The 12,041-nt window shown below is 41.6% G+C and overlaps 3 protein-coding genes across 9 annotated transcripts in view; 1 reads left to right on the top strand and 2 right to left on the bottom strand.

The window, feature by feature from the left end:
* Positions 1-105: 105 nt before the first annotated feature.
* On the bottom strand, positions 106-7,980 carry LOC108048338 (protein rhomboid). Its single transcript, XM_017128903.2, has 4 exons — positions 7,478-7,980; positions 1,808-2,169; positions 1,018-1,360; positions 106-947 (listed from the first exon to the last, which is right to left on the bottom strand). Exons 1-4 carry the CDS (start codon positions 7,715-7,717, stop codon positions 633-635), a joined length of 1,260 nt encoding a protein of 419 aa, XP_016984392.1. The 5' UTR covers positions 7,718-7,980; the 3' UTR covers positions 106-632.
* Positions 2,452-3,475, top strand: LOC108048339. 2 transcript variants are annotated; one of them, XM_017128907.2, is made up of 2 exons: positions 2,452-2,673; positions 2,726-3,475. In XM_017128907.2, exon 2 carries the CDS (start codon positions 2,838-2,840, stop codon positions 3,387-3,389), a length of 552 nt encoding a protein of 183 aa, XP_016984396.1. In that variant the 5' UTR covers positions 2,452-2,673; positions 2,726-2,837; the 3' UTR covers positions 3,390-3,475. The 2 variants fall into 2 exon arrangements, with proteins under 2 accessions (XP_016984396.1, XP_016984395.1); XM_017128906.1 differs by having other exon boundaries at positions 2,455-2,673; positions 2,748-3,475.
* A 311-nt stretch (positions 7,981-8,291) lies between the features above and the next one.
* The window catches only part of LOC108048336 (integrin alpha-PS2), a 35,441-nt gene continuing 31,691 nt past the window's right edge, over positions 8,292-12,041 (bottom strand). For all 6 annotated transcript variants that reach the window (XM_017128897.2, XM_017128895.2, XM_017128899.2 and 3 more), the window contains 2 exons: positions 10,021-11,892; positions 8,292-9,688 (listed from right to left, as the gene is read on the bottom strand). In XM_017128897.2, the coding sequence (XP_016984386.1) occupies positions 9,599-9,688; positions 10,021-11,892 (1,962 nt within the window). In that variant the 3' untranslated portion in view covers positions 8,292-9,598. The remainder of the gene's footprint in view (positions 9,689-10,020; positions 11,893-12,041) is intronic.

Here is a 12,041-nt window from a genome sequence, read left to right as displayed (position 1 = left end):
TCCATACATGTAAGTCATGTTGCTCTTAAATATGCAGCCGAGATGGAATATCGGATATGTTTCACTAATTGAATGGACTCATCTTAAATAAAAATAATTTTCTCATCAATTTCTCCATTTATTTCAAATTGAAAAAGTACAACATTTTTCGTTAATTTCATACAAAGACATTGTTTTTATTGCATTAAAATATAAGATCTTAATAATAAATTTCCAAAAATATACAGTACACATTGTTTAAAAATATTTCTCATTATTATTGATTAATCGTGGTTTTGTAGAAAAAAAATTGACGAAATGTACAATACAAATGCAGCTGAGTTTTGTTCTCTGTGGGTTTAAATGGGAAACCATTCCCACACATTTCGTTGCGTCATGTAGATCGAGAATATATATAAATATATAAAAATACGTACATCATACGTACAGATGGGATGAGGCTGCCATGGCAAGATGTAAGAAAATAAATTATGTTTGCAGCTCACATAGGCACATGGTCGGAGGCGGGAGGCGTGGCAAGGAAAGAGGGAGGGAGTTAGGGAATGCTATAGATAGTACTGTGCGTACTGCAGCCTCGGCTCAACATCGAAGTGCACTTTGGACATGGTCTAGGCTAGGGCTAGGGCTAAGTTCTAGAACTTATTGTACTCCTGTTTGGGGAAGTAGTCGGGCACAAAGACATGAATGATAATGCCAGTGGTCATGAGGGCGAAGTATACGATGACGGCCACCCACCAGAGGATGCGCTCCCAGCGCCGCACCTCCAGGTTACGCAGCACCCCTATCCCCACCAGCAAACCGGCCACTGCGCCCGACAAATGTGCCACATAGCCAATCTGATCGTACTGGTCGGTGAGGTGGCGGTACACCGAGGTGCCCAAATCGGTGAAGCAGAAAACCAGGAAGGCCAGCAGCTGAACGATGGCGTACTCCATCTCCGAGTAGTTCTGTTGGCAGAAAGAACACCGATTTATTGAATATTTAAAGCAAAGAATTTGCATCTCTGTGCACACTCACCATGATGATTGTGGCAATGTGAGCGGTGATCAATGCATATACACCACCCGATGCGCCCGCCAGGAAGATGCGGGGACTTGTGAGCGAGGTGCCCATGGATCCTGCTAAAACACCAGCGAGATAGACAAGACCCACACGCCACCAGTGGTGCACCAGCTCCAGGGCGATGCCCAGAAAGATCTGGATAATCAGATTCATCATCAGGTGCATGATGCCCACATGGACGAACATGTAGCTCACAAAGCGCCAGCCCTCATAGCGTTTGTACGGATTGTAGATGAACAGAGTGGCCGCCGGTCCGCTCGTGCTTTCGCCTATGCGATCCTGGTAGTTGGGATCGTCCCTGAAAGATGAGGGAAGGGCAAGATTAGAATCACATATTCTTAGGGAACTAAATTATCTTTCTTATATTAAACCACATTCTGTCACTCAAAGAAACGCCGAATTCCAAATAATAATAATAATATTAAATATTAATAACTATAAATAATATTAACGCAACCTAAAAGATTGAAGAATACATTAAAGTAAATAAAATTAACTATCACATAATTCAATAGTATGTGAATTCTTAATTTTTGTTCTCCTTGTATCATAAAAAAATTATTTCAATTCTAGATAATTCAAATGATTTTCTAGCTTAACAAAAAGTATTCACGCATTTTTGAAGCATGAAACAGATTGTGATATTGACGCAGAGTTTTCGAGATACTTGAAGTGTGCGGCTTGCGTTACAAAATGTGGTTCGAATTTCGGATATTTCGATGGTAAATCATCAGCGATTACTTACTGGAAATGAATGACGTCAACCAGGAACATGATGATCTCGATGATCGAGAAAATGACCATGGTGAGTGGCGGCGGGCAGATGGACATCTGCTTCTCGTAGGCGCCGTCCGGTTCATCGCCTTCCAATGGTTTTGGGGGCGGGACCACGTAACGACAGTAGCGGGTCAGCATATTCCGCACCATCCACTTGTGCCGCAGGGACATCACGTAGAACTCCTCGAAGTCCAGCTTGCCATCGTTGTCCTGGTCGCCGCGCTTCAGGATCTGGTCGGCGATGTAGGCGGGGATGTCCCGGCAGTAGCCGTCCGAGATCAGCTCCTTCAGCTCGTGCGTGCCGATCAGTCCATCTCCGTCGGAGTCGTGCTGTAGGCAAAGGTATAGATTTAGTAATCTGGAGGTTATGAATTCCACAGAAGAGAAACAGAGCAATGAACTTTTATATTTAAAAATAAAATTAAAAATGTTTAACAAAAAAAATCATTATGGTCCAAAATGACAACTTAAAGTTCCATTGGCAATAAATACTTTCGTTTTTAAATTCAGATTCTAGTTCACCTTGAAACCCCATAAAAACCAGAGCCTAAATATGCCAAAAATACTTTAGCAGTAGGCTCAGGGATAAAGTGTCAGCGTGGGATTAAGAAAATGGGTACTAAATCAGTTACTTCCCTTAACTCCACCTGGGCGGACTGACCCGCCCTGACACAAACATATACAACACAGTAGTTTCGTCAACTTAGTAACACTTAGCCACAAAATAGTTTTAGGTCAAAACCAACATGAACGTACACACCTAAAGATAGCCAGGATTTGTCAAGCAACTGCAATTGCTTGGATTCCCACCACGAATCAGAAATCATACAACACGTAAATATCAGTTACTTTCCCAAGAAAAGAAAAACTATAGTTTAAAATGAAGTAATATATCTTGGTTTAACCAGGATCTTCATTCAAGTTCCATAAGATTTATGCAGCTTTAAACGAAGAGACCCTGTTTTAGTGGATAAGAGAGGAGGACAGAACAATCGAGGATGTCGCAACTGGTGCAGATGACCCGCCATGTGACCTCCTGGCTGGGCTGGACACCGACGGCACCGTGCGATTGTCCGCCGGCGGAGGAGGATGCGTTCCAGGAGTCATCCGGCTTTGTCACCGTCATGGTTCTCTATCTGGGCATGGCTGGCCTCTTTGCCGCCCTAAATCTCTGCACCACTTCCAGTGGGGACCTGGCACGGGCACGGGCCAAGCGGGAACTGGCGGCGTTGGAGCGACGGCAGGCTCAGCGGATGGGGCGGCACGACAGGAGGACAGGGACATGCCTGCCGGATTGGCTGGTCAAACTGCCATCCCTGATCCGCGAGGTGGTTGCACCCAGGCGTCCGGCTATCATGCAGCAGAGATTGCGGATGCGGCAGCGCCGGCAGAAGGAGCGGGAGCTGGAGATGGAGCGAAAGCGACTGGAGCAGGAGACCCTGACTTGGCAGGATGTCATTGAGGAGGGCATGGAGGTGGTGGCTCCCAGCAGTCTTGTGCCCCAGCGCCAAAAGTCCTTCTACTTTGACCTTCCCTCAGAGTCCGAGTAAACGCAGTCCACTTCATATCCACCCACCAATCTATTCCAAATCACACTGTAAGACTCAATAAAGAGTCCGAAAAAAATCACAGCTAATTTTTGCGTTTCTTGATTGATTTTCCCCTTTTGGTTGCTTCAACCGACACTTGCAACATAGCAACGAGTGCAGTCGGGGCAAAAAGTGTCCATAAATGGCCAGGAATGCCACAGATCGAGACGAGAAACTAGAAATCCAAACGAGGCTAATCAAAAACACATAGATAGTCACTAAAAGTTGCGCAATTGTCATTAAAGTTAAACAAAATGACGGAGGAATAAAACGTTTTGTCAAGTTCTAGCTAATTTTGAATACATTAAAAATGTAACCTTTTCTATAAGAAGCCAAAGCCATTTAAAATTTTTGAATTTAGTTTTAATCAAGATCATTCTTATCGAAAGCTCTTATATGGATGTAAACTTCTTATCGTTTTTTTTCCGACTTCTAAGCCATAAAACACATTTGTCATAGATAAGCTCTGCACTGACCTTTAAGAAATTTCTTAGCCCAATTTATATATGGAATTTTTTAACATCTTTATAAAAATGAGTCTACAACGAAACTTATTTTCATTTAATAAATATTAGTTTCATATATACATATACAATTGTGATTCATCAAAATATGGCACAATTTTGTTTGGCATAGAAGAGCAACTCACTGTATATTTCAAGTAAATATTTAAGTCAAGATCTGTTTATAGAGCCAACAATCTGGTTTGAAAAGGGCTACAAATTTGGCTTCAAAGAATGTAATGTGAGAATGTAATCTAAACTAAACATATGTAATCGCAAACTTCATAGATTCTGCCCGTCTAGGTTGTTTTTGAGAATGTAATCGGAATACCGACAAAAACAGTAGCTATTTTCTCAGATATATACTATAGTAAATAAACACAAAACCGCCTCAATCAAAGCGACTAATCATAGAAACTGAGAAAACAAAGGAGGAGAGCAAACAAAACCAAGCTAAATGTCAATGTTCGCACTTAAAAAATTCGCTCCACCCAAAAAGACAAAGAATACATACGTATTCTCTAGACAATTAGATAGATACACATGTCAGGTGGTCATGTTTAGCCTTCATCCCAGACATGGGCTAATGTATTACACGTTAAATGTTCTTAAAAAAAAAAAAAACACAATGTGGAACAATAAAGCGATAAGCGGGTGAGCGTCCAGTGGTTTAGGTGTCTCGAGGAGATTGGGACTTAGTCACAGTCAGCCAGTAGTCGTTGCATTCACCGGTTTAAGGTTTACACAAAAAAGGCATTTCAAGTAGGGATAAGACACTGTATTAAAGTTTTGGCATCTGAAAGTCTTTAATTTATACATAAAAACATTTTAAGATCGGGAATTTCTAAAATAAATTAACAGACAAACAACATATGATCTATGTAGTTTCCATTGCTTTGTTAATAAGCTCACTAAAAGAATATCAACAATGGTATTTTCCCAGATCGGAAAGGTTCTTATCTGTGACATATCAACTTGATATTTTGGAAATATCAAAATGACACAGTCGACATGTTCTCTAATTCGTACTCTCCTCCGTCCAAATAACATTGAGCGAAAAAAGTTCATAGCTCACAAACTTGGCCATTATCTGAAATTATAAATAACTCCAATGACGCAATGTTTGCTTCTTAAGTAAATTTACTTTTAAAAGTTCCATTTCCATTAAAAAAAAAAGGAAGAGTTTTTAAAAATCTACCGCAAATCGATAGTTTAGGTACTCAGGTCCACAAAACAGTTCCTCTTTTGGCAGTGCGCGCTATTTTGGTGAACTAAGAACCAAAAACCTTTAAAAAATGCGTTTTTTATGGCCAAAATCAGTATAAGTTTTTTAATCCAAGTCCTCTGAAATACTGGTCGCATGTTGGAATGTAATACCTCATGGAATTTGTCACAAAATTTCCAAGCAAGTCCCATTTACAAAAAAAATATCATACAACAATTTTTTCGCAAAAAAATACAAAAGGGGTACCCCTTATGAAATATATTTTGACCAAAATCCGGAAAAAATTTGCTCAATTTTTCGGTTTTTTAATCAAAACCCTGGGAAATAGAGGTCGCTTGTTGGAATGTCATTCCTCGTTAAATTTGTTATTAAATTTCCAAGCAAGTGCGATTGACAGAAAAAAATTGTATTTCATACCAATTTTCGCAGCCTTATAAAAAATATTTTAACCAAAATCCGGATAAATACAAAATACCAAATCGAAAAATAGAAATTTAAAAAAAACATGTAATCTATTATTCGAACAATTTTAATTCGTTCATTTTGGGGTCTGTAATGCTGTTACCTGCTGTTCTGCTTTCTATTTTAAACAAAACAAGTTCGAGTTTGAGAAGTTCAAATGTACCAACAAATATAAAAAATGCTTATATTATTTGCATATGTTTTGCACAAAATATGGGTTGGCAATTAAATCCATTGCTGTTGTTTGTTATGGACTTTATTTTGGTTATATCATGACTAGATTATTGAATAAAAGCTTGAGGACTCCGAAACCCAGTATTTTGACCCCTCTCTTGGCCACTTGAATGTTTAGAGAGAAAGAAGCCTGATAAGATTGCCAACGAAGAGGAATGTGTCTGGAATGCCGTTTTACAGGCGGTTCGGATTGAATGGGATTGGATTGGAATCAGAGCGGGCAATTCATTTAGTATGCTAATCGAATGATCACAAATATTGATTTTCTTAACTTAAGGCTGGAGAACGCTCACTGCCTGGAATTGAATGATGAAATTATAGGATCTGTCGTGTTGCCGGGGGCCATTGAACGTTATAAAGGTGGTGAATCAAGAAGAGCATGTGTACATTGAGGCGTTTTGCGGTGCCAGAAATCCAGAAACGGAATTGATAATGGAAACCCAAACAACAAAATGCAAACAGGTGGGCGGTGGGTGGCATCGGGGACGGTTGGCCAGTAGGGGGTTAAGTGACTAACGCCAGCGAAAGAATAAAGCAACAAAAAAAACGAAGACAGAACTCAAAGCGAGCAAACAATAATTTATAACCGGTTTTTTTATTCGCCGCCCCTCTGTCACGATAAGAAAACTCACTCCCCTTCGACCCCCCTTTTTCTGAGTTTTTCAATGTTAAGAAAACAGAGTCCGGCGAAAAAATAGCTCATGAAATAAAATAAGGCGCTATGGAAGGTGCAAAATTGAGTGACACCCGGGAGGCGAAGGGTTTATCAACCAATAATTCTTTTTGGATAATGAGCAAATGTCGAGGATTGGAACACAAAACATTTTAAGAGACTACTACATAAAAATTATACAAATAATTAATATTTGAGCAACGCAAAATGTATTAAAAATTTGTGTATTAAGGTTAACAATTAAGCAATGCCACGAAATCAAAATTAAATAAAAAATTCTGAGTAGTTTGTTCCAAAACTTAATATATCGAGATGTTTTTTGTTTTATTTCTCATTTACATTTCTTATTAACTGAAAAGTCACGTTTTTGGATGTAAAAATGTTTTTTTTTACCGATTTCATTTTCGTCTGAGATAAAATCAAGTGAAGTGTTATGTATGGCTTATGTAAGGCCATGTAAGGCTTTTTCTATAAAAGGTTTTTTGATTATTTAGTTTTTCTATTCTTTGAAAATCAATTTTAAGAATATATATATACTATCATGAAATAGTATTTAAAATACATTTTAATTCTAAATATCAGTTTTGCCAAACATTTACCGATTGTTTCGTCGCGTGCTTGCTAATGGGTTAAGGTGGGGTTTTTAAAAGAGTAGCGAAGAGTGCCGCACTAGCGGATCGATGCTCAGATGATTCATCAAACTCAACTTTCACCAAGGGCGAGAAGAAGATGGCTATAAACAATCAACTCCATTCACATGCACATATGCTTGTTGCAAGTGTATAAGTACCGGCTGACTGTTTTTATTACGGTTGTTATTCTGTTCTACAGTTGGTGCAATTTCACAAGGATTAACCAAACTGTTGGTGCAATTTCACAACGTTAGCCCCACTGTTATATTCCCTATGTTAACCTTTAATTTCTTCTATTTAACTTGCAATATCTGTTTTACCTTGTCGAATATCTCGCGCATTCTGCGCCGATCGTCGGGTTCCGTGTTGTTGGTCTGATTCAGAGGTATTTCCTCCATATCGATGGTGTCCTGCCGCAGCGTTTGAGGGCGGGAGGGGGGCGAGCGGCGCTCGGGCGGAATTGTCGGATAAAGGCCATTTTCCACGTCCCGCTGCTGCTGCAACTGCAGTTGCTGGGCGGGCGTTTGGCTCTGCTGCCGATTCACCGTCTTCACGGGCATTTTTCACTTCAAGTTCTGACCGGGATTCGATTCGGATTCGGATTTGGATTCGAATTCAATGTTAATCCCAATTTAGAACACTGTGCAAAACCGTCACCGTTAGCCAAAAAATGCAATTACAATTCTCATTGCCCGCGGTTTGATTTGCGATAAGATGAAGAGCGGGCCATAAATAAGCACCTGAAATCAGCAAAACGAAAAAAAAATTCACGCACCAAAAACCCAACTACTTCAGTGGACGCGAAAAAAACAACTGTTTGGCAGTGTGACCGCTCAAAATTCAAAGAAATAACTATGGGGAGGTAAAAAGTAGGCACTTTATACCATTTTCAAATATACCACAACTTAATCCAAGTTTCCAACCATCAGAGCTAACCTTTTCGGCCACTGACGCTATTGTATTTTTGATTTCTAACAGAAATGTTAAAGAACATCGATGTTTACAGCGGATCGCATTCACTAGACAAGGTTGGGAACTTGGGTTGGCCTTTATCCACAATCAGAGTTGCCAGATAATATTTGAGCTTTATGTGCGCGGTATTTTTAAAATCAAATCAAATCAATCAAACAGCTATTTAATTTTTACAACTCGACCTTCATTTTTATTTGTAATTTTATGGTAAATCATTATATTTAATACAGAAATTAGCAAAAAAAAAGGGTCAAACAATCATTATTCATGACACGCAATAATAAGTACAGTTAATAAATTAAACAGTAGCGTATAATTGAACTAAACTAACTGTGAGCAGCGGGCGAGACTAAGTTTTAGTAAAGGGTTTACGTGGTACACACATGGGTTTTATTTCGACAGTACACTGCAAGAAGTCGGTCAGCGCTTCTCCCACTGTAATTTGGAAATAAATGCAATATTAAATTAAATATTCAACGATTCAACTGTTCTCCTTCTCGCGTCGTTTTTTTTTATGTTTTTCATTTTTAGTATTTACACAAAGAATTACATAGATTAACCAATAATTTCGTTTTTTTTTTGTTTTGTTTTAATATTTTCTTTTGCATTTTTCAACACATTTTGGCGTTGTAATTTTTCCTCCAACCGGCAAACTTTGAGTTTGACAAACAACTGTCCACAAAAAAATTGGGTTTCGCTTATGAAAACCCAAGAGACTTGATAATAGATTTAAAAAAAAATTAGAGTAGCACCTAATAAGTGTGGATTTCCTCTGTATTTTATTCCATGCCCCGGCTGCTGCCTAAAAATGGGGGCGTGGCAGTATAGGACAGCTTCTCTGCGGGCAGCACATTTTCCCCTTTTTATTTGTTTGAATCAGAACTTAGAACTTCGAAATTTCCATACTAGCTATCACTCACATTCGCTCATTCACTTCAGTCAATAATTCAGTCATTCACTAACTTAGCCAAGGTTAACTTCAACTTTTTTCTTTCTTTCTTTAGTACAGATTAATATAGCACTTGTTTAACTTTCCTCGAAATTTTTGCAAAGAACAAAAACACAAAAGTCTAAAAATAAAAAAATTCAAAAAAAAGAGGAGGTTTGTTAAAGTTAAAAAATCTTTACGCATTAGAAAGTTCTTCATGTCGTGACTAGGCAAGTTTAAATATGTTTCTTTTTTTTTAACAATGTTTTCCCTCTTGTTGTCTAGAGTTTTTTTGTTGTTTTTCAAGCAGCAGGTGTATCCCTCAAGAGTGATCTATTCAGAGGGTATTTTCCACTGACACCTCCCGTCGACATCGCATGGGTTAAAACTCGACTAAGCGCTCGATTTTGGTACGTTTTAGAACCGTTTCGTTGTTTTTAGTACGTTTAGTGGTTTAGTGCGATGTTAGAAGTAGTTCGTGGTTTTGTTAATATTCCTGCTAATTATGATGCGTTTTCAAACTGGAGGATATCGTGGCACTCTACAGGTGCTCGTCGCCATGGTAACCGTTTCGAAGTGGCTGCCGCTCTTGCGAGTGATCCGTTGGCCGGTTGCGATTGAAGAAGCCGCACTGTAATGGGACAAAAGGGGAAATTTTAAAACGGGAGTCTTAACATAATAAAATGTACCTTATATTTCTAACATTTCTGAATTCATTTTAATTGAGATATAAAAATAATTTATACAGAAATACGAAACAGAATTTAAAACAAATATGTATACACAAAAAAACTTATGGATTTCTATAAAATCTATATATTTGAAAAGCTAATTTAAAAGTGAGGAACTACAGTCATAAAAAAGTGTTTCGTTTAACTAAAAAAGATTGACCCAAAAATAGGATGAAAACATGGTCCAACTTGGACACAGTATAAGAGTTATGTAGAAGTCATTTCGACTCACCTTGTAGAGCAGCCAGACGAGCAGCAGGAAGATGAGTGCTCCAGCGCAGGCGGCCAGGATGACGACCCACAGGGGCACCACATCGGGCACCTGCTGCGGCTCCGGTTCCGCCTTGTAGAAGATCTCGTGCGTCTTCACGATCGCATCCTTGGGCGGCCCGATGAAGGGCAGCAGGGTGACATTGGCCACCGCCAGCGTGGACACGTTGAGGGGCACATTCCAGGCCAGCTTCTCCATCGTCTTGGCCACCATGCGTGCCCGGATGGCCACGAAGGCGGCATCGCCGTCCTCCGTTCCCAGATCCCTGACCACACACCGGATTTTCTTGCACTTGGCCGACTGGCAGGGTGAGTTCAAATCGATCTGATGCGGCTGCTCTGCGTTCTCCACATCCTTATCGCTGGATCTCCGCAGGCGATGCTGCGAGGATGAGGAACTCGAACTGGAACTGGAGCTGCTCCAGTGTCCCGGCGTGCCCTGCTGCTGATTGCTCTCGTCGTAGAAGTCCTCGTTTTCCCTGCCATAGTACGGCTTGCTGCCCGAGGAGTAGGTCACATGATGCGTCTGGTAGCCACCGGGTGCTCCACTGTATTGGGTTTGTCCCTGGAAGGATTGCCCCTGCAGAGATCCCGGATTGCGAGCCTGGTACTGCGCCTGATTCTGTCCCTGGTAGTATCCCTGGTTGGAGTTGGTCTGGAACTGTCCCTGTCCCTGGCCAATACTCTGGCCGGGATTCTGGTATTGCGCCTGACTCCTGTACAGCTCGTTGTCCACATTGCCTCGGTTTAGGGTGCCCAGATCCAGAGTTCCGGCATGGAAATTGCCACTATGACCGCCAAACTGCGACTTATCATTGAAGTTAACGCCAGATCCCGAAACAGAACCCGATCCAGGTTCAGATCCCGATCCTCCGGCACCGGCTAATAGGATCTGGTGTTGCTGCTGGTTTGGCCAAGTGCGGTAGTTGCTGGAACTCCTGCTGGAGCTGCTGGATTGCTGGGCAGGTCCGGCCATCTGTATGTGACCCTGGGTGCTGTGACCACGCAGCTGTGCCGACGGAGCACCTCCACCCACACCCGACGAGGAGCTGCTCGTGGACAAGGTGGCGAAGGTCGTCTGGTTGATCCTAGGCTCTTGGATCTGAGTGGTCTGGCTGGCGCGATCGCGGTGCACGAAGGAGGCATCTCCGATCGCCTCCAGCGCATCCTCATTCTCCAGTTTCTGCACCTCCTTCGGCGTCAATCGGGTTCTGGCCTCCGTCTTGCTCACTATCACTCCCTGGGCGGACTCACCGCCCTGGGCCTTCTCCACGCGACCACCGCCATCGGTGAAGGTCATCCCCGTGGAGGCAGCCGACTGGCCAGACACCTGAGCGGAATTCGAGATGGCACCCTGGGCCTGCAGATACGATTTCTTCAGCAGCTTCTCGTCCAGCTGCAGATTGTACTCATTAACGGGCACTTCGTCGCAGTGTATCTTGCCACCGGTCTCCGGTTGATTCAGCAGATACATCAGGGGATCTCCAACGATGGTTTCGTGGGGCACATGGATGTAGACCTCCGCCTCCTCGATAATGGACGGACGATTGTTGCGGATCTCGTAGATGTGCACCACTTGGGGTCCAATCTCCTCCTCCTTGGTGGCATTCGACAGCTTCTTGTAGTCCTCGGCCTTGTACAGCTGGTAGTCCGGTAGAGAGGTTCCCTTGATGTCCAGATCCGTGTCCACCCAGATGCCCACGCTCTGGCGGATCTTGTTGTCGTAGTCGGAGCCGGGCTTCTCCAGGTTCGTCGAGTTGACCTCCCAGTAGAAGTCGTAGCTGGATGAGCTACCATACTTCTCCTCCGGTACCAAGCTGATCTTGAAGTGTGCCTAAATGAGATGCAGGAATACATATTAGTTGAAATGTAATGGGTTATACTAAAAACTACTGATAAACTTGTCTTAAGGTATCAACTCTAATCCATCGAATTATCGGAACCCGTAGTAGAGATCCCTAGAATTTAGTATTACATATTTGT

This window comes from Drosophila rhopaloa, unplaced genomic scaffold (genome assembly GCF_018152115.1).
Source record: "Drosophila rhopaloa isolate 14029-0021.01 unplaced genomic scaffold, ASM1815211v1 contig_3, whole genome shotgun sequence".
In the NCBI taxonomy this organism is placed as follows: Eukaryota; Metazoa; Arthropoda; class Insecta; order Diptera; family Drosophilidae; genus Drosophila; species Drosophila rhopaloa.
Note: the sequence above shows the minus strand (reverse complement) of the source record. Positions and strands in the feature narration are given on the sequence as shown.